At 37.7% G+C, this 23,588-nt stretch overlaps 1 protein-coding gene across 1 annotated transcript; it reads right to left on the bottom strand.

The window, feature by feature from the left end:
• Positions 1 to 5,609: 5,609 nt before the first annotated feature.
• On the bottom strand, positions 5,610 to 11,903 carry LOC140833081 (probable sucrose-phosphate synthase 2). Its single transcript, XM_073197495.1, has 12 exons — positions 11,482 to 11,903; positions 11,040 to 11,272; positions 10,741 to 10,804; positions 9,970 to 10,668; positions 9,488 to 9,619; positions 9,232 to 9,363; positions 8,836 to 9,012; positions 8,697 to 8,750; positions 8,552 to 8,614; positions 7,370 to 8,317; positions 7,160 to 7,287; positions 5,610 to 6,136 (listed from the first exon to the last, which is right to left on the bottom strand). The coding sequence occupies exons 1-12, from the start codon at positions 11,761 to 11,763 to the stop codon at positions 5,851 to 5,853; spliced, it is 3,198 nt and encodes a 1,065-aa protein (XP_073053596.1). The 5' UTR covers positions 11,764 to 11,903; the 3' UTR covers positions 5,610 to 5,850.
• Positions 11,904 to 23,588: the final 11,685 nt, after the last annotated feature.

Below are 23,588 nucleotides of genomic sequence, written 5' to 3'. Positions count from 1 at the left end.
CTATGTCAGAGAAGTGGTCAGATTGCATGGAGTGCCGAAGTCAATTCTATCAAACTGTGATCCTCGATTTACTTCGCACTTCTGGCAGAGTTTGCAACAAGCTCTCGGTACGAAGTTACATCTGAGTACCGCATATCATCCACAGACCGACGAATAGTCAGAGCAGACTATCCAGACACTGGAAGATATGCTGAGAGCAGTAGTGCTTGATTTTAGCACTAATTGTCAAGATGCATTGCCTCTCTGTGAGTTTTCGTACAACAATAGCTATCAACAAGCATTGAGATGACACCTTTTGAAGTGTTGTACGGAAAAAAATGTCGATCCCCTCTGTATTGGGATGATATCTCTGAAGTTCCTGAGATTGGACCTGACATGATCAGAGATATGACAGAAAAAGTGAAGCTGATTAAGAAAAGAATGAAGGCAGCGCAGGACCGACAAGCCAAATATGCCAATGTTTGACGTAGACTGTTGGTATTTGAGATAGGAGACCGAGTATTTTTAAAGATTTCACCTTTAAGAGGAGTTGTCAGATTTGACAAGAAACGAAAACTGTCTCCACGATACATTGGGCCTTATGAGATTCTCGAGAAGATAGGAGATCGTGCCTATCGACTAGCATTACCGCCTTCATTATCTGGGATACATGATGTATTTCATGTATCGTTATTAAGAAAATACCTTCCTGATGCTTCACATGCTATTCAGCCAGACGAGGCCGAACTGGATGAGACGTTAAGCTATATTGAAAAACCGATTCAGATTATCGATCGTAATGAAAAACAACTTAGAACGAAGACTATTCCACTTGAAAAAGTTCAATGCACTCGTCATGGCATTGAAGAAGCCACCTGGGAGACTGAATCAGATATGAGACAAAAATTCCCAGAGTTATTTCAATAATGTAAATTTCCTATACAGTTTCTGTATATACTCCTTATTGATACGATTGATTGCCTGTGATTTCAAGGACGAAATTGTATCTTAGGGGGGGAGAAATGTAATGCCCGAGATTTAATGTGTTGTTAATCTAAAATGATTCGTTGATTAATTGATGTGATTATAAACAGAACGGATCAGACCGGGGAAGTCGGAAAGAAGTTGGAATTTTGTGCGAGGAATGAGCCTCGCGCATATGCGCGACGTGTATCGGCGCACATGCGTGAGGGTACCCGAGAGTTTGGAAAAATGAACAAAGGCCTCGCGCATATGCGCGGAGATGAGTCGCGCATATGCGCGAGCTACCGTGCTTGCTACGTGCCGAGACAGAATGTCTCGCGCATATGTGCGGTGGTCGCGCATATGCGCGAGACGTGTTGCATAAAGAATGTGCCATTTGCCTTGTTGCATGTACGTGTATATATATATATATATATATATATATATATATATATATATATATATATATATATATATATACCTTTCAATTCTTCAGAAACCAAAACCGAAGAAACGAGGAAAGCTCTTGAGAAAGAATAAATCGTGACGCTAGAATTTGATTTACGAACGATCCGCCCATCCAAATTTGAATCCGAGTACGACACCGTGTTCCTAGCAACGACAGCTACAACAGGACGTAAGTTTTGTTACGTTTTGTTAAGAGTTGAAATTGTGCTATGTCCAGAATTAGATACGATTCATATATGGTGTTCTTGACATAGTAGACATCATAGAATCGAAGTCAGATTGATTATGGAATTGTTATGAATTTCAGAGTTAAATTGACTGAGATGTGATATCAGATTTGTATTGTTATTGATTATGAGTTATTGGAATTGGTATATACTGATGTGGTATTACCGGTATCGCAGGATTGTACTGTTGTACCGTCAGAATTTTATAAGACATAGATGTCTTGATTTGAATAGAATATTGATACAGTATATTGATATTGTCATTGCCAGATTGAACATTGACAGACTTTGAGTTGAGACTTCGATTGTATCAGAGCGACAGAACGAAAGGTATAAATAAATGCTGATTTAGGATTGCACAACTCGAGTGATGTTTGACTGGAGTTTCCCAAAATCACATACTTTATTTCATTGCATTGATATTTGCAAATTATCAGATTGATATGTTTATTCTATTGAATTATAGCAGAGCAAGAGTTCGAGTCTAGGGCAGATCAGCCTAGCTAGGGCAGAACCGCTAAGACCCTAAACTTGTGGTATATCGATGAGCTTAGAAGTAGATCGACTTCTATTGTAGATATTTTATATAGAATGCCAAAGTCTAAATTAGATCGGGATCCCTAGATTAGAAATGAGTTGAGAGAGTCGTTGATTTGAATACAGATTTGTATTGATTCATGTAGTCAGATTGGATACATGTTTTGATGTTTGTTTGTGCTTTTATATATGCTTTATATGATTGCATTGATACATTGTTTATACTGGGATTTTATTGTCACCGGAGTTATCCGGCTGTTGTCGTGTTTGTATGTGTGCATAGCAACAGATGGGACAGGTTCAGGGTCACAGAGGTGAAGAAAGATCGAGATTAGAGTGGAGACTACGGACTTGGACTAGAGATAGGGTTTAAACACTTGTTATATAGTTGTTAAACCTTAGTTGAGACTGATTGTATATAGTGCAAGCTACTTGTACTTTTAATACGGACATGTATATTAAGATGTATGTCATTACTTTCCGCCTTGATAATGTACTTTTAAAAAAAATTAGACCTTGTTTATTATAATTGATTAAATTAGTCCCAATGACGATTAAGTAGATGATTAGCGTCCCGGTCCCCACACAAAGTGTAAAACTTTGAATATGAAATTAACATGCTAAATATATTTAAATGAAGAAATAAAAGAAAAAAATGAGAGAAATATTATGAACTTAAGGTTTGTTCATAAAATGAGGGATATTTCAATATAATACAATGCACCCCTATTTATAGCTAAATTTGCGGAGACAATCACAAATAAAATATTATTTTGTACACATAAGTCTTCATTGGTGTTCCAAGAAATTATGTCATCATACACATCATTTTTCAAAATCTTCCCATCCGATTTTGCTTTTCCACATAAAACAAAACATATAGAAAATTGAGTTGTTTGAATTGTGATATTTATTTTTTACCACTTGAAAAAGTAATTTGAGAGATATGGTCAAAATACTCTAGTATGGTAAAACTACCACTCTTTTAGTAACTTTATTTGTTGTTTAATTTTATCTCAATTGTGAGAAGATTTTATCTAATGCTTGCGACCAATATTGTAGATATTAAAATCAACTTTCTACATGTCCAAGAATCATCTTAATATCATTTGCAACGCCAAGATTATTATTGTTTAATCGAACCTGTAAAAATAGTAAAACTTATAATTACAAAACAACTTATATTTTATACAATTTATTATAAAACATATAATATTTAAATATTTAATAAAACAAAAACTATAAATTTATATTATAAAACATGTAATTTATGTACAATATTTTATGTTTATCAAAAAGAAGAGTAAATAGTTTTAAAAATATACATAATAAAACTCGTGAACTGAAAGGTCCTCGGGTTTTCACTGCCACAGGCCCGAGCCTGCTAAGTGGTCACCACCTCCCGTGTCCTCAACTACATCATCAACATCGATCAAGTCTATTGAGCATAATGACTCAGCCAGCATAAACCGTGAATAACAAGTAATAGCAACAAAAATACATGCAATTTTAAACATAGCTCGTACATAGCAATATGTATAACGTGACTTTCATGCATAAATAATTTCATAAAATCATATTTTCGTGCTCATCATCGTAATCATAAAACATTTTGCATAGAGTTATGTTCAATGCAGGTGGCCCATAACTTAAATCATTTGATCAAACTAAACCACAATACTTGGCCGGCAGGGATCAACGCAGCCCTTGGACTGGATGTCTGCTCCCTAACATAACATAATTCCTCCGAAGAGTTTTGAGGTTCTCCGACTTCCAAATCCGTAACATAATTTGGCCACAAGACAAATCAAATACCTCAAAAATTATTATTTTGCACGTCATATACACTTACAAACATCTTGAATCTCGTTGGATCGTCTTTGGACTTGCTGCCCTAACGTTCTAAAATTTATATCCAAAACAGCCCCCAAGGTGCATTCAGACACCTACGACTCTCGAATTAAATAGAACCACTTAGGACGTACCAATCTACTCGAGACTCGCCCCACACATAAAAAACATCCTAAGCTACTGCCCAAGGCCCTAGACCAGCCCGAACCCAGTACCATGCACAACTAACAATCTAAACACAAGCTGCTCAAAGAGTGACGCTATGGCACTTACGTGTTCCGTACAACATTCTATCGATTCTAACTCGAACCATGCCGGAACCAATACCTAGACTCCACCCTTAGAAATACCTTACACCTTGATCCAGCCCATAAACACGCACCAGCCCTTAAACAACCCAAAACAACATCCCTAAGTCGAGAATAACACCCCATGAGTGCCAGCTTGTAACTTACGGCTCTAGAAGCTATTTCGACCCAACTGGACCATAACCAACAATCATCATACCTACCTCGGGACCCTACAACCCCACCTAGACCCTATCCCCGAGCCTTGGTCCAGCCAACAACCAATTCGACACCACACAAGGTCGCGACCACCCCTATGCGCGGCCATGCGCTGTTTCATTCTCTACTGCACCAGCAGCTTCTCGACCACTCTAGGGTCACTTAACAACATCTAAACACCTCCTAAAATATAACCATAGGTAGCAGCAAGCCATAGGTACTGTCCAATGAAGGCGACGATCAAAACTCGAAGAACACATTGAAGTTCAAGAAATATATATATCATAACAAGTTTTAATTAAGTTCTAGCATATATAATTAAATTGACGAGTTTTCATGCACATTTTATATCAAATACATTGAATAACATGATCGATGCATAAAGAAAAGTTTTAGACACGTCTTTATGTTAAAACGCACCAAATATCGACAAACAAATGCGTTCGAAAACGGAGGCCAAATGAAGACAGATTGCTGCATTTAATGGCTCGAAAAGTTGCTAAATTTATCAAATATGGTGGAATGTGTGTACGACTATAGCTTTTGATGGAAGAAGATTAAAAAATTCTGCCCTTGCTTGAAGGATTTCGGCTGAGAGTTGTGTTTTTGTGCGTGTGTGTTCTTGGTGTTCAATGTGGTTCGCTAGATTTTGTGATTTGGAGTGCTCATGCCACAAAACGAAAGTCGTCGTATTGTGTAAGGCAAAATCGTCCTAAGGAGTTAGAGTTGAACTCTAGCCTCGATTTATATTCTGTTTGTGTTTTATTCTGCTGCTTGTTGAGACATACCTGTGACAACTTCTCAGAAGTTTCATATTTGCACCTCTCATATATCCAAGAAAAAACATAGGAATCGTATCCAAAAACACTAAATGATTTCCCTTACGTAAACATCGAAGAGCAAGTTCCAAGTTCGAACACTGTTGGACAGCAACTCCCGGTAGATAAATTCAAAGTGCACGGGCATCTTTTATATATGGGAGCATCTAGACTAAAAGAGTTTGGGTTTCTAATCGATTGAATTGCTGCAAGGACGTCCATTTCGACCACACATTGTGTTCAATCCAGATTGTATGGCCTTCGTAATTCCTTCTAATTTCATCAAGAAAACCACAAGCATTTCAGAATTATTGTAGACTTCATACAGCTAAAATGTATCTCCAGAAACTTGTGAATCAAACATTAATCTGGAGACAAAAATTATTGAACTTCTCGATTTGTCGAGAAGCTTCATTCAGGGTATAGAACCCGGAAAAAGAAATAAAATGTTTTCCTAGTTTTGCATTAAGATCAAGACACGAAGCACGAAGCACGCAAGCTTTATATTCCTCCTGCTTTAGAGTTCTGTGTTAACGCCTTAGCTACCTCTTCAGCCTTCGCCCCTCCACCTATGTAAGTTATGAGTGGGCTGTCGACTGGAACTATATCATCTCTCAGGTAAGCCCCTGCAGATCTTAGCAATTCTTCCGAACCTTTTTCCACCACCCCTTTCATTATCAAAGTTTTGTGCGTCCCGGCAATCAGTTCTTCATAATCTGTGTCTCCAGTTTCACCAAGAATCACAAACATGTTTGCCACGTTTAATCGCCACCGGACAAAAAGATACCTATTGATTGGAAGCCACAAGAGAACACACTGACAAAGTAAAATATACAACTTATACATGTGTGATTGTTTCTAAGTTATCCACTGGAATCACAGGGACAAGGATTCTACAGCTGGTGATTGCATCATGATTTCACAGAAGCGCCATAAAACACGAAAAGAATCATAGTTGAGAGCAGGCCGAAGCTATAATGCAAATTTTGCAATATAAGTAAAAGAATAAGGATGTTATTATTTTGCACAAGTACTTTCTTGAAAATATAAATTCATAATTTTGTATGTACTAATGAGGTATTTCTATCAACAATTAGGTTTTCAAATGCAAGTAAAGATAAAATGTCATCTATTTTTTCAAAGTCGAAAATAGACTTTACTCTTTGAAAGTTGAGAATGGCTCCTAAATCTATAAAAACAGTCGACGAAGGCGTTTCAACAGTTAAAATCATTAGTTGATGACTGGGCCCTTCGTGATGGGTTCAAGCTAGTAACTAATAATAAATCAATTCAGCAACAGGAACCTATGACTTTTTTTCACACTTTGGCAAGGGTCATGTTGAAGTAAAATAGAAGAATTATGTAGGATTCTTTTAGATATTGATCACATGCCATGCCAATTATGCGTTTGAATTTGAAATCCTAAATGTCTATCACTGCGAATCTCAAGTTTAAAGAATGAATACTTGATTGCTAAAGATGATTTGCTTATGCATTTTATAACTTGCTTATGCAGGTGGAAGTTGTATTACTAGGTTCTAATTAATGGAAAGATTTGATTAAATATCTTCTATTTTCTAGAGTACTAAACCATTTCACGGATTTGTTTGACAATTTTATTTTACTTATGCCTTTTTACGTTCATATTTATAATGGTTCATGTTCTGAGTTATTTGGAGCAATAGGAGAATGGCCATGATTCCGTCACTAAATTAGGGTGTAATATGGATAATGTTGTGCACCATGCAAAGTACATATGTGGTAACTACCATGAACGTGTAATTCGACTCTCATCTAGAAAATGTCTTACCGCAGAGCCTGAGAGCGAGATGCAAGAAGTGGAACAACTTGCATTCTCGTGGAGTTTCTGCAATACATTAAGTGGCATCTGAGACCTCTCATTCTTAGTTTCTGCCTCATGTCGTCCACTTTTTTCACCTACAAAATTGAATACAATGATGAGACATAAATAGCATACTTAACCAAATTAGATTTTATAAAACTTATAACTCGTGCATACCAGGCTAGGATCCTTTATCAAGTATGAAAGGCAGTGGGAATTGCTTGACTTGGCATTGTGTTCTATAGCAATGGAAGAATAACCTGATTTCGCATCTTCAGATGAATTCATTAGTTTCCAAATGGTTTTCTTTAAACCATCCGAACCCCAACGATAGTCAATATGTGATGCATAATCTGGATCAGGATAAAGCTTTCCGTTCTCTTCAGTATAAGTACCTGGATAGTACACTTCACTGCCACTACCACAGATTAAGGCGTCAAAATCATTTATTTTGATACTACTGGACTTAAAGAATTCAATGAGTTCAAATATTGGCATAGCTGTTGACAAAGCAAATCCCGTCATTTTTGCATTATGTGGATCCAACTTGTTTGCCTTAAAGATCTCTTGCATTATATGGATCATTTTCTTGTCGGGGAATCCTTTGCTGTCATAGCAATCAAGTGCTATAACAACTAATTTACGGCGGCGCCTCAACATTGGATACTTGCTTGGCAAATCTGTCACTTTCTTGTCGAAATCAAAATCTTGTGCTACAGATTCTGGCCTTCTCATTTTCCTTAAGACTCGTTTGACTTGGTCTTGCAGCTCGGGGTCACTGCCAGCAGCAGTTATATCTAGTGATTCATTTAATGATGTTTTTTCACCGTCAATCGAGAGCCTTAATGACATATCTTGAACGTCTTTTAGCGAATCATTCAGTGATTCCTCTGCTGCCAGTTCATCTGCAGGAGAGTCGGTTTGCCATTGTGGATGCCTCATACGACATGCTGCTATCCTGGTCAGGTATGTTCGACAATGCTCGGGCCATGAAAAAAGATGTATATTCTTCCAGCCATTCTTTCTACATTCGTGCCACAAGTTCTTCTCCGAAACTAACTTGAGCAGTGCATCAGCAATTGATTGCTGATCATGAGGATCCACGAGCAGACCATTGTTAAGGGCCTATATTTCACAAAATAAATATACATAGTTAGCTTATCAAAACTATTAAGTTTTAATCCTGATTCGAAATTACCTGAAATAATTGGTCATTTTAGATTATAAATTAAAAAAATACACGATCGTTTCCATTAGTTTCAGCGAGTATAGGATGCTTATAAATCATTGCATTTAAAAGAGTTTATTAAAGACTGGTTAAGACAAGTTAACATATTCAAGAAAGGGGGTACTTTTTACCCGAAGAATATCAACTGGACCGCCATTCTTAGTCGCCACCAGTGGGAGTCCATGCGCAGCAGCCTACACTTCCAGACTCGGATTTTTAAGAGCTTAAATAGAGAAGAGTGAAACACAATAAAAAAACATATTTATTCGAACGAACCTCTATTAATGTTAGTCCAAATGGCTCAATAAATGCTGGATTTATGAAAACTCCCTGTCATGTTTTGACACTAAAAAGTTACTAAGGGAAAGCACTGAATTTTCTGAATACATTCCAGGAAATACAGCATTAAGTCAACCTTTGTTTTTGCAGCTAGACGGTATATTTCTGGAACATCGCTTTGCTTGTGATGTTTCGGAAAAGCCACTTGCCCATATAGGTCATACTTGTCAATAAGCTTCAGTACCGTAGTCAGAACACTAGCATTTCCCCCACTCATCTCATCTATATCATCTCTATTTCCCATTATAAGAGTCTGTAAATAGAACAATTTGATTAAGATATGTAAAAGTTCAATGAAAATTTAATGCTGCATGCAGGCCCACATCCTCTGTTACATTAGCTTGATGCATTTAAAGTTTCATTGTTTCCAGGTATTTTATTTTGCACATAACATGCGACGAGAATGTGACAAGAATGTGGAAGGAAACCTTAAATGCGCTTCAAAATTCATAGTGTGTTTTGGCAAACTTACAAGATTAGCGAGCTCTCGCAATGGGCGGCATTCTCCAAATGCTTTCAAGAGAGTGGTTATATTCTTTTTTGGATCAGGTCTTGACAATGCAAGGATCATTGGCTTGTGAGGATTTGACAAAAAACGCATCACCTGAAACCATATAAAGAAAAAAATTAGAAGGATATAAGTTTGATGGGCAAAATAATATTGATCTTGATAACGACTTAAACTTCTGGTGCAAAGGTAAAAAATACTAGTATCTACTTGTGCTTACTTCTGCCCATATAGAAGGGATTGCTTTAGGTGATAAGCCCTCTGTATTGGTTAATGATGACAGGTCACCATCAGCTTCAGCAGCATCTTCTTGAAGTACGACACTGCTAAAGTCCATCCCAGGAGGAATAACCTGTAGAGAATGGCTACCATGTCTAAAAACATTAAAGTTTTCGAGGTCAAACCATATTAAATTATTAATTAACATATCACAATTAAGTTCACTCGAAAATAAATTTAAAATTACATGAATAATGATTGAGTAGCTCCATAATATGTCATAAAAAGCCACCGAAACCTCAATCAAGCACTATTTAATTCAGTTGTCTCAGAAAAGTCACTGATATGGAAGTAACACTTGCAGAAAAGAAAACTGCTGGAGGTTTGATAATCGAGTCAAGAAATGGATAATGACTATTTTTGGAGTGTACACTGGCAACGATTGATTTCCCATGTTTATAAATTTTGAAAGAGTGTGCTTACCGCCATTCTAGGCATGAAGCGACCATGACAATTAACTCCACGTCTTGCACGGGCCCTCAGAACTTTCTCCAGCTTCACATCAAAACCATCATACAGTCCCCATTGTTCTTCAATCTCCTGCTTAGTACTAGTGATAACAAGCTCTGCCGCATCTAATGAAAGCTCTTCGGCCTCTATCCTTCTCATAATCCTGTATGTCGAATTAATATCCTCTTTAGATTGCCTTCCCTGCTTGAGAAGCTGTTCTAGCTTGTTTCTACCCAGCGAGTGACCCGTCAAAACCATCGGAACATTTAATGCCCCAGAAAGAAGGGCTGCAGTATCCCCTGCATCGGCATAATGGCCATGAATTACGTAAGGCCAAACAGGCTGTCCCGCACCTATTTGTTCCCCCAAAGCATTTGACATATTGACAATATGTGCCAAAGCTCCATCAACAAATTCTTGAATGTGAGGCCACAGTAATTCCTTTCGAAGATACTTGTCACGAGGACCAAAGGGTATTCTTACAATATAAGCACCACTGCTTTCTCCTAAATCAATGCAATCAGCATCCTCGACACTAGTTGTAAGCATCTCCGTCGGCTCGCCGTAACTCCAATCAACTTCTGATGAGCATATTTGCCTGGTGAAAAGATCCACCCTATAAACACCTGGCGTTTTGGCGAGCGCCCGAGCAAGCTCAACGACATATTTTATCTGACATTTCAACAAAATAAAGTAAAAAATGCTTGAAAGAACGAATTTTATGCCGTAAAAATCTGATAATACCTGCCCACCAGTATCAGAATCGCGACCGAGCTCCATATTTTCACAACGGACTAGACCATGTAAACTGATAAAATAAGCCACGCTAATAAAAAACTAAACGCACTATAGCTATTAATTAAGCAACAACTCAACCTGTGCCATATATGAGAAGGTGTGATGATTGAGATAGATTCTAAACATGAAGATGACCAATATAATTCTGGTTACGAGTAATTGGCTTTACATATATGCTAAACATGTCATGGATTCAGTAGAACCAATAAAGTTTATGGGTAAGCCATATATATTTCAATCGTTACCTAATGAGAACAATATAAAGCTTCTTTTCTTTGTTACTGTCCGACCAATCTTCTATGTTGGAGAAGTTTCTCTGGAACTTTTTCCGAGGGCTGTCCAATGTAATTGGTTCCCCCAAGGCATCACCTTTCTCTCCTTCAGACAAATCCTCAGACATGTCCTCTGTCACATCCTTGCGACCTTGCTCTCGTTCCCACCTCCAGTTCGCCACCCGTTGCAAGTCCTCCATTTCCAACTGCAGAAAGACAATGAAATCGTCTACCGTATTCCACAAATTTGCAATCAAAACACAATCCACTGTAGCCAAAAACAGAACCTAGAGGACTGGGCATGCTATTCGAGATTCCAGCTAAAGCAAAAGTTTTCACAGATAGAATCAAAACACTAATACTGGATACAAAAATGGCGACCAACCAAATTCAAGAGAGTCACTCAAAATGATACCTGTTTCTTTTTGCGTGCAAGATGCCAAATCCTCCAGCACATATTCTCAAGCCTAGAACTCCTCTCTCTCGTATTCCTCGTCGCAACAACTTTGATCCATGTCCGATGGAGATCAGATTCATCAACCCCAGTCACCACCTCCTCCACAAAATACTTTGTCGGATTGAAATCACTCCTTTCCCTCAAGTTCACCGGAGCTGGAGGCTTATTCTCTTCAATGGCGGACGCCCCACTATCCAATATCGCCTCAAGGTACCCATTAATCCATTCATTCCCTGCCATGCTTCAGTTTCAACCCTTTCAGGAAACGTAAAAAAAAGGATGAAGAATTTGCTTTCAAGAAGAAGATATAATTGACATGCAATAAAGATTCTATCTTTGGGCTCTTTATATTCTCCTGGAAAAGGAGATTATATATGCATTGTGTTATCTCTGCAAAAAAGAAAGAGGGAGGGAGGGAGAGAGAACCACATGCAGTTAGAAGTGGGTCCCATTGCTCACACGTGGCACGTGGATCTGTGGGGTTCTTCGGCGCCACACGTGTGGGCCTCTGACAAAATTCGGATCTGTGGGGTTTAATGGTCAATCGGCGCCACACGCGGATATTTAAAAATTATTTTGAGCGATAAGAGTAATACTTGTCCATGTCATGTGAGTTAACGATAGGAACATATTATTTAAGATATGATTTAAAAATTTATATTTGGACCATTATAATTAGTTATAGATTTGGGTAAAACAACGGACACTTGATTTTATATAATTGATATCAATGTCAATATTATGTGTTCCATTTTCATAAAATGCTACACATTTTTGAAAAAAAAAAAAAATTATTATGAGCTAGATAATTTTTTTAATACTTTTTTCAATATAAATTTAAATGATTAAATTATCGGGTGAATTTGCTAAATCCTTAAAACTAAACTTAATTAATTTGCATACTCTAATGTCCAAAAATCATGCCACGTAAATCGCATGTTTGTAAATTAATTAAATTTATTATTTATTTTATTTAATTAAGTTTAAATGCTTAAATGATATGTTATATGATTCAATGTTTAAATTGTATGATTTCATGAAATTAAGTATTTTGTCCCGATATTTGATATTAGGCTCGGAAAAAGAGATCGGGAACGACTAAGATAAAGATATTTTTCGTTAAATATTTTTAAGTCTTGATAAAATGATTAAATAGGATGAATTTTTTTAAAAAAATACTGAAGTCCAAATTATTTGACGAGTTGAATCTTATTTTATCTGAGAAGCCGGTTTTAGTCAAATTAAGTATTTTTGTGGATCCGAAAGTTATTATTTTTTTAAAATGATTTTTGTAAAATTTTATTTATATTTAATTGGTTCTTACTGGGCTTAATTTAACTGGATTAATGGGCCAATTACTTTTAAAGCAAGAGTTCTAATTATAAACTCTAGATTTCTTTATCAACTAAAACACTAAATTATAAAATAAAATTATAGGCTTCTAAGGACTCACCGTGACCGAAAATTACACAACACACGCACAAATTTTCGAAAACTTCAAACAACAATTCATGGTTGTTCGTCGCCCGTTCGTTCCTCTTCGCAACCCACGCTGACGATTGAATATTCGAGCATTCTAAACACAAAGACACGCTTCTAAACTTTATTTTTGCACCATTTCAAATCATATTATGCATTATTCACGTTCTTAAGCATGAAAATTATTTAGATCAAAATATGCAACGTTTAAGGATTTATTTTAAATGTTTTTCATGATTTTACGCTTGTTTGAGACACAGTATGAATTTTAAGGATATTCTGCCACTATGAAGTGTTTAAGGGAGGCGAAAAGTGTCGTTTATAGACAACACGAAGACTGGACAGTAGCAAGAAGGGGCTGTGCATGGAAGGATTCAAGGCGGCTAGGGTTTTCATGGAGGATTAGGGTTCTACGATGGGAAGCTAGGCGAGGGGTTGTGCACTGGGTTAAGGCCCATCTAGGGCTGGCTCAATATGGTCTGGTGCGGTCCTAGAGGGGTCCTTAGGTAGGCTGGAACAGTGGCTCTAAGCTGGTGAAGGTCGCGAGCCCTAAGCGCATGCGGGCGGGCGTGCGGCTTGCAGGAGACTACGCGTGGCTCGGTGTTGGTCAGGTGTGGTCCAGTAGAGTCCTAGAAGGACGGCTAAGGCTCGGTAGTCAGAGTGACTAGGTTTTGGTCGAGGGTGGCTTGGTGGAAGAAGGGCCGAGGCTTGATTTGAGGGCTAAGGTTCAAAAAGGGCTAGGATAAGAAATGTGGCTTCAACCTGGTTCACATGGTTGGTTCATGACTCACGGGAGTAGTTTAGGGATGAAAAGTTTATATTTAAAATTTGGGTAGTGCTCAAAAACCAGTGTACGTAAACCTTATGCATAATTATAAAATATAATCTAATTAATTATGATTCAAATGGTGCATGATACATGATTAAATTATTTTAAATGTTTATATACTCATATTTATGCAATTTAAAATGTTTTCGCGAGTTTTAGCTTTTCAAGCGAATATTCGGTGTCGGACTGGGGAAAGGAGACCAGAGAACTATAAAGGTGCTAAAATTTAATGTTATATTTTAATCCAAGAAAATTAATTATTTTATATGATTGACGAATTTTAGTATTTTAAAGTCTGGTTTAATTTATTTGGAAAATTATAAGAATTTATGTGTTTAAAATGTTAATTTTAAAAATTTAGGATTTATTCCTTAAATTTGGGGTAAAATATTTTATAATGACTTTTATGACATAATAATTTAATTAATTAGTATTCAAGTTGGATTAGGATTTCAATATTTAAGTTTGTAATCTTCAAAATTTTGAGGTCAATATTTTAAATTAAGGGATGAGATTTTAATTTATTTATCTAGTGTTTATCTAATTGTTTAATAGTGATTTAAACCCTGAAATAAAGCTTTTTTTATTCAAGCCTAATTAAAAAAAGAAAATAAAGACGAAACTCACACACATCCGCTACACCAAGAACACACACACTTTACTCACACATATCAGCCGTGACTTTCTTGTGCTTAGGGGTCTAGGTTTTGATCTTTTTCTTGGTCCTATCATCACCGATCACTCACCCACACGAATCACGGTTGATTCACGCCATTTTTACGCAAGATAAAACACTGAAACGTCACTCCGATCGCCCACCACTTCCTTGCAACGATATTCGACGATTCGAGCATTTTAAACGCAAGGGCATGTTTTAATCCTTCTTTTGCGCATTGATCTTGTCATATTATGTATGTTGATACAAATTATGCATGAAAATTTATTTTCTATATGCAAACATGCGATTAAAAACAATTGAATCTTAGGTTTTGTGGCTGACATGGGTTTGTTCGATAGGTTTTGTGCATGGGTCAGGCGTCTGGCTAAGGTCAGGGCCGAGCTCAAGGGTGCTAGAAAGGGTCTGGGTTGGTTGGGTAGCAAGACGGTTGCAGAAACCCATGGCTGCAAGCACGATGCACAAGTTTCTTTTTCCTTGCACGTGAGTAGGTGATGGTTTGGTTTTGTGGTTTCAGTCCAGGTCCATGCTAGGGATATGGACCAGGGCTCGTGGCTATGGTTTGGGACATGCCTTAGGGTTTTAGGGTGAGCCTAGTGGTGGTTGTTTATAGGATAGAGTGACAACAAGGTGACTGGAACCTGAAAATCAACAGCTGCGCAGATCGGCTTCTCATGTAGGGGTTGTCATGGTTCTGATGTTTTGGGGCTTATGTGTGAGGATTCGGATTTTCTGATAAAATCACCTTGAAAAGCTCGGAAAGTAGCTCAAGAGGAAACTGAAGCAATGCAAAACCATGGGAATTGAAGGGACGTCGCTCGGAAGAGGAAACCCTCAGCTCAAGGAAGCTCTTTGAAGAAACCCTCAACTCAAAAGCTAAAACCCCCAGCTTAAGAAAACTAATTCATTCTTGGAAGAAATTCCCTAGCTCATGAGCTTAAACCCTCATCTCAAGGGAACTCATTGATGTTTGTCCTAGAAGAGTCAAAAATATAGTCATGAAAAGTGCTAAAATTTGGACATAATCAATGTGTAAGATGTGACCATTGAGTGCACCAAGGTGACATTTAGTTTTGGATAAAACTTTGACCATGTGGAGGCCACTTGGACCATCATCCTTGGGCATTTTTTAGGTCACATGGACGGCTGAATGGGGGTAGGAGAAAGTCATTTTTCCACCTATATATTCCCCATGTGTTGTAGCAAACATTACACTCAAAATTTCTCTCAATTCCCTCCAAACTTTCGGCCAAGGCAAGGTTAAAAAGAAAGCTTTTTGCGGTCATTTTGAGCCACGAAAAAATACGTCGAATTTCTGCTGAAATAACTCCATAATTTGCTAAAGAAATCGAGGAAGTGCTGACCAAGTTCGGCCAAAGCTTCGTCCGATTAGCAAGCAAGTTTGAATTGCAATTTCTAACCAAGGGTAAGTGGATTTATATGTTTTAAAGTTATGTATGTTTTAAAATTCGATCATCTACTGCATGTTGTGAATAATTTATGATTTCAAAATTCTAACTTGCTTCAAAATCGTTTCGTCCCTTCCAATGTTCGTTCATGCCCTCCACTTCGTTCTGTATTGGTGTAGCTCTATTTGAACCAGTATGTCTCCCAATGATAAGTTATAAGTATGAATGTGATAATGAAGCACCAAGAAAGCCTCTGAAAGAAAAGGCCCCACAGGGAGCTTGTCTATGGGAGAAGGCCTAGAGAGAGCCTGAATGCGGGAGATGCCCCAGAGGGAGCCCAAGATCAAGTATAGCATGTGATCATTATAATCTGTTTGTCTGATATGTTCTGTTCTAAAATGTTTTGATTCCATGTTTTGATTTGTTCTAAGTCTGATTTCTGTTCATTCAAATCTGAAGCTCTGATTTGTTCAATGTTTCAGTTCTGTTCATTCAACTCTGATATACTATGCTATAGAAAAAGAAGAAGGTTTTAAAAGTATTATGTATCGAATTTTCTGGTATTCGATCAACCCCGCTTAAAAAAGCTGAGTGTTTCCCAAAACGCTCACTTCCCTTACATCCTTCTCTTGATGAGAATGAAGAACAGGTAGAATAAAAAGAGCAGGAGCAGATCTGGGGCTATTAAAATTAGAAGGAAGGAATTCAAGTTCTGGATGTTCAAGTCCATTGGTGTTCCTTTGTCTTTCTTAGTAATGTTTGTACTTTTCATTCCGCAAAATCTATGATAGGATCGGTTAAAGGTGAAAGATTGTTTAAAAGAGGGGGGTTGAATAAACACTAACAATTTTCACAAACTTTTCTCTTTTCTTGAATCACTTTAGTGATAAATTGATACTCGAGAATCTTATCAGTCGAATATCAATCAATTAACAATAAAAGTGCACAAATAAACTGATTGATAGATAGAATAAAAACTGAAATAAGAAGACATAAGTTTTTATGGATGTTCGGAGATTTCAAACACTCCAACGTCACCGCTTCTATCACAAGGATATGATATTCACTAAAAGACTTTGATCGATACAAACAGTTGTACAGACCCACTTCAATTTTGGACTTAACAATGCCAAACTTAAAATCTTAGTTAAAAAACACTTTACAGTACTCAACTGGAATGAAATAACTTAGCACAACTGATCTCTCCAAGATCAAGTATTATAACAATAACGGTTTATGTTTGTATGCTCGAAGTATAGCCTTGAATTCTATGAATATATATAATAAAAGTGAACGAAGATTTCAGCAGAGTAACGGTATATCAATTTGGTTGATTCAGATTCAGAGTGTTGCTTTTCAATTATTAATCACTTTCTGGGAATAATTCAATTCTTAATCACATTTTGGGAATAATTAATCAATTAAAATAAATAGGGTCTAAATTTTTTTAAAAAATATGAGAGTACGCAGCATATGAAATAAGTCTTATCCCATTTACAAGATCACTATTCAGATCTAAGTACAAGTCATGTACAACAATAAATCATAATAACTACTTTTTCTTCACTACCCTCAGGTGATATAACAGATATACTCCTCAGTCAAGATCTCCACGCTAACTGTCTTTTCTCATCCTCTTCTTGACCGTGATCCAGCCCCACCTGTTGTCATGCACACATACAAAACAAGACAACAGTCAGATAACTCCGGTGAGAATAAATCCCAGTATAAACAATGTAAACATGCAATTATATAAAAACATATATAATAGCATAAATAAGACATCATTAACATGTAGCAACTCAACATACATGAATGATATAAACACTGTAAATCAACATGTCGTATCAGACGACTCAACCGACGCGTCGTCTCAGACTCAACTCAATTCTAATCTAGGGATCCCGGTGTCTGAATAATAATAATTATACCGAATCTCAGTCGATAAGAATGAATCAATCCCTAAACGGCATCGATATAATTCATATATCCAGTGTCTGGGCGAATCGGCCGCAGAATTGATGAATCAGTCAAAGAATAGGCGAATCAGCCAATGACTAGACGAATCAGCCAGTAACTAGTCGAATCAGCCAATGACTCAATACATACAATGTCGATGAATCAATAGACCACACATATCAATCTCATCAATTACAAGTATCAATGCAATAAACTAAAGTATGTGATTTAGGGAGACTCGAGTCAAACCTCACTCGAGTTGTGCAATCCCAAATCAACATTAATTTATACCTTTCTTTCTGATACTATGACTCTGTTGAAGTCTCGAACTCAAAGCCTGCCAATAGTCAATCTGACAATAACAATATCGAGGGTACGGTATCAATACACCAGTCAATCAATACTGGATATAATCAGAAATCAATCAAATTCTGTTTCAACAACATAACGTCATAATTTCAATATATCCAGCACTACCATATCAGTCAGATATCAATCCCAACAACTCATACTCGATAATACTTCAATCCTGATATCAATTCTCAATCAACTCAACTCTAAAAATCATAACAATTTCATATGGTATCTAATCCTCAATCCAGTTTCAATTATACGATGTCTAACATACCAAGGACATCATATATGAATCATCTCAGATTCTGACAATACCATAATTTCAAAACATATCAAAATATAGTAAAACTTACGTCCAGTTGTATTCTACGTCGTTAGGAACTCAATACCGAAGTCGGATTCAAAATCAGATAGACGGATTCGCAATAACAAACATGAAAAACATCATGTATTCCAAATAATGAAGGCGGTAAAGCGAGTCGATAGGCATGATCTCCTATCTTCTCAAGAATCTCTACGACCCAATATATCGTGGTGATAGTTTCCCTTTCTTGCCAAATCTGACCACTCCTCTGAAAGGTGAAATTTTAAAAAATACTTGGTCTCCAGCCTCAAATACCAACGGTCGTCGTCGGACATTGGCATATTTGGCTTGTCTGTCTTGGGCTGCCTTTATTCTCTTCTGAATCAGCTTCACTTTTTCAGTCATATCTCTGATTATGCTAGGTCCGATCTCAGGAACCTCAGAGATATCATCCCAATAAAGAGGGGATCAACATTTCTTTCCGTACAACGCTTCGAAAGAAGTCATTTCAATACTCGTCTGATAGCTGTTGTTGTACGAAAACTCACCAAGTGGCAATGAATCTTGCCAGCTAGTGTTAAAATCGAGCACTACTGCTCTCAGCCTATCCTCCAATGTCTGGATCGTCTGCTCAGACTATCCATCGGTCTGTGGATGATATGCGGTACTAAAATGTAACTTCATATCCAAAATCTGCTGTATATTTTGCCAGAAGTGCGTTGTAGACCGAGGATCACGGTCTGCTACAATCGACTTCGGCACTCTGTGCAGTCTGACTACCTCTCTGACATAAATCCCAGCCATTTGGTCATGTCGGTACATCATCTTGTACGGAATAAAGCATGCGGATTTGGTCAATCTGTCTTTCACAACCTAAATCGCATCACAACCCCGGGAGGATCTCGGTAACTCCATTACAAAATCCATGGAGATGTGATCCCATTTCCCATCAGGAATAGACAAACTATGTAATAGTCTTCCGGGTTTCTTTCTCTCGGCTTTCATCTGTTGGCAATTTAGACATTTGGCTACAAATTCAGTAATATTAGTTTTCATTCGTTTCCACCGAAACTGTCTTTTCAATCATTATAAATTTTTCTGCCATCAAGATGAATACTGAATCGACTGTTATGCGCTTCTGACAATATCTGTCGTTTCAACTCTGAAACATTTGGCACACCAAGACTATTATTCACATACAGAACATTATCACGAACCTGATACTCGGATCGATGCTCTGTTCTAACTATCGGTATCGATTCTGTACATTATGATCATCTTTTTGAGATACTTTAATCCTCAAAATCAGCTTTGGTTCGACTTGAACAGCATATAATCTCAATGGTCTGCTATCTGTCTCAAATACCAATTCAGACAACCAACAATCTTCTACCATCTTCGACACACGCATAGTCGATAAGGATAAAGAACATAACTTTCGACTCAGTGCATCAGCTGCCGTATTGGATTTCTTCGGATGGTATTTGATTTCACAATCACAATAATCCACAAAATCACCAGTATCTGGTGGAATAGTCGACACCGTAGCACTGGTCAATCTCTTCTTCAACTCAAGAAAACTAGATTCACATTCTTCTGGTTCTGAGCACTGTCTTTAAGATATCAGAATTCCCTGACTCTCAGCTAATGATATCTAGATCTCAGATCGATCTTGGAATATACAGAAGAACCCTGCAACTGATCAAATAAATCATCAATACGAGGCAAGGAATATTTGTTCTTTACCGTCGCCTTGTTCAGTTGCCGGTAGTCAATACAGAGTCTCATTGAACCGTCTTTCTTCCTTACAAACAATATGGTGCACCCCAAGGAAAAAAACTCGGTCTGATGTACCCCTTGGCCAGTAAATCTTCCAACTGGTCTTTCAACTCTTTCAATTCTATTGGTGCCATTCGGTACAGAGCTCTAGAAATTGGAACTATACCTGGTACCAGTTCAATGCTGGAGTCTATCTCTCAAATCGAAGGCAATCCAGGAATCTCATCTGGAAAGACGTCAGTAAACTCGCACACCACAGGCAGATCGACCAACAATGGACTCGATTTTAGTAAATCAATTGAATAGACAAGGAATCCTTCCGCTCCTTTCTGCAACAATCGAGTCATCGACATAACAGATATTAAAGGAATTCTGGCTCGAGGACCCTTACCATAAAATCTCCACTCTTCAGCCATCTCGGGTCTGAATCTTACAACTTTGAGGAAATAGTCAACGGTTGCTCTGTACTTGGTTAGCATATCGATACCGATAATACCGTCAAAGTCAGACAATCCAAGTACAATACAATCTAACTCCATTTCATGCCCTTCTTACTGTAGCAGACAATGTTTTACAGAATTCACTGATATCAAATCTATCCCCAACGGAGCAAAGACATACACTACATTAGATAAAGACTCAACAGGCAATGCATGACTCAATGCAAATCGTTCAAAAATAAACGTATGGGAAGCATCCGTATTTATAAATACAAAAGCATGATAAATACATCATGAAAAGTTACCTGAAACATCATCATCTGCTGCTTCCTGAGCCTGATCCTCGGTCAAAGCAAATACTCTGGCCTGCTGTCTAGGAGGCTGGCCAACTGTCTGGCTTCCTCCTGGCCTCTGCTGTGACTGAGATGGTGCTGGCTGAAATGAATGAACGGCAGCTGATCGTCTACTCCACTGTGCCGCTGATTCAGATGATTCGGCTCCCTGGGATCTTTGGGAACACCTCTGTGGACACACTCTGGCAAAATGTCCCTGTTGTTTGCAGAAGTGGCAACTACCAAGTACTCCTTGGCATTGCTCAGTGGAATGTCTCCCTCCACAAGTTCCACAGTAAGCCCTAGTATAACTCTGTTTGGAACCACTGGAGCTAGAAGAATCGCCGCCAGACTTCTTAAACTGCTTTCCTCTAGCCTTCAGAAAATATTTCTTTCCACCACTGCCACTGCCACTCTCGAATCGGGGAGGTGGTTGCTGTGGTCTCGATACTGGAGGAACAGATTTAGCTTCTCTCTGCCTTATCAGGCCCGCTTTAGCGCCCTTTGCTCTATTCATGGCATCAACAAAGTTATTCGGTCGCCCTGTGTTCACCAATGTAAAGATATCGGGATTTAAGCCATTGATGAACTGATCAGCAACGGTTTCGTCATTTCCAGCCACATGTGGAGCAAATTTCAACAAGGTAGAGAACTTGGTCACATATTCTTCAATGTTCAGCTGATCTTGTCTCAAATTGGCAAACTCCGCCCCCTTGTCTTTCATGTATGACACTGGGAAAAATCTCTGATAAAACTCAGTTTTAAATACATTCCAGGTAATAGTCGTACCTCGATGCTCTAATGCTCTTTTTATCGTAATCCACCAGTTCTTTGCAACGTCCTGCAACTGGTGTCCTATCAACCGAACTCGTCGCTCATATGTATACTCCAATGATTCGAACAACATTTCTATGTCATCCAACCAATTCTCACAGTCAACCGAAGTCTCTGTTCCTTTCAGGGTTGGCGGTTTGAATGACTGAAATATTTTCAATAATTTTTCCATAGGATTGGCTGTAACATCCATGGGAGGATTCGAAGTACTACCCTGTTCCGGTACTCTTCTCGGAGGCATATCTGATAATCAAATGGATTAGTAACAAATACCACAATTCTGTTTCAATCCTCCTCTGATCATCTTACTGCTAATCTAGAATCGGTGCTGATCTAGTCTCAATAAAACATATTACTATATCAAATCAGATAAGCAAGTAAACATGTATTAAAACAGTAAGACATGCCAGCAATAAAAAGAAGGAAAGAAAACCTCAATCTACCCCGCTCACTAGCTTTTATCTCAATCTAAAGGATCTATCGCTCTGATACCACCTGTTGTGGGGACCCGAACTTAATTCAATTCTTAATCACTTTCTGGGAATAATTAATCAATTAAAATAAATAGGGTCTAAATTTTTTTAAAAAAATACGAGAGTACGCAGCATATGAAATAAGTCTTATCCCATTTACAAGATCACTATTCAGATCTAAGTACAAGTCCTGTACAACAATAAATCATAATAACTACTGTTTCTTCACTACCCTCAGGTGATATAACACATATACTCCTAAGTCCGGATCTCCACGCTAACTATCTTTTCTCATCCTCTTCTTGACCCTGATCCAGCCCCCCTGTTGTCATGCACCCATACAAAACAAGACAACAGCCGGATAACTCCGATGAGAATAAATCCCAGTATAAACAATGTAAACATGAAATTATATAAAAACATATATGAAAGCATAAATAAGATATCATTAACATGTAGCAACTCAACAGACATGAATGATATAAACACTGTAAATCAACATTTCGTATCAGACTCGACTCAACCGACGCGTCATCTCAGACTCAACTCAATTCTAATCTAGGGATCCCGGTGTCTGAATAATAATAATTATACCGAATCTCAGTCGATAGGAATGAATCAATCCCTAAACGACATCGATATAATTCATATATCCAGTGTCTGGGCGAATCGGCCGCAGAATTGACGAATCAGTCAAAGAATAGGCGAATCAGCCAATGACTAGACGAATCAGCCAGTAACTAGGCGAATCAGCCAATGACTCAATACATACAATGTCTATGAATCAATAGACCACACATATCAATCTCATCAATTACAAGTATCAATGCAATAAACTAAAGTATGTGATTTAGGGAGACTCGAGTCAAACCTCACTCTAGTTGTGCAATCCCAACTCAACATTAATTTATACCTTTCTTTCTGATACTAGGACTCTGTTGAAGTCTCGTACTCAAAGCCTGTCATTACTCAATCTGACAATAACAATATCGAGGGTACGGTATCAATACACCACTCAATCAATACTGGATATAATCAGAATTCAATCAAATTCTGTTTCAACAACATAACGTCATAATTTCAATATATCCAGCACTACCATATCAGTCAGATATCAATCCCAACAACTCATACTCGATAATACTTCAATCCTGATATCAATTCTCAATCAACTCAACTCTAAAAATCATAACAATT

This window comes from Primulina eburnea, chromosome 5 (genome assembly GCF_022965805.1).
Source record: "Primulina eburnea isolate SZY01 chromosome 5, ASM2296580v1, whole genome shotgun sequence".
NCBI classification, from domain to species: Eukaryota; Viridiplantae; Streptophyta; class Magnoliopsida; order Lamiales; family Gesneriaceae; genus Primulina; species Primulina eburnea.
This window is presented reverse-complemented; position numbering and strand designations above follow the sequence as displayed.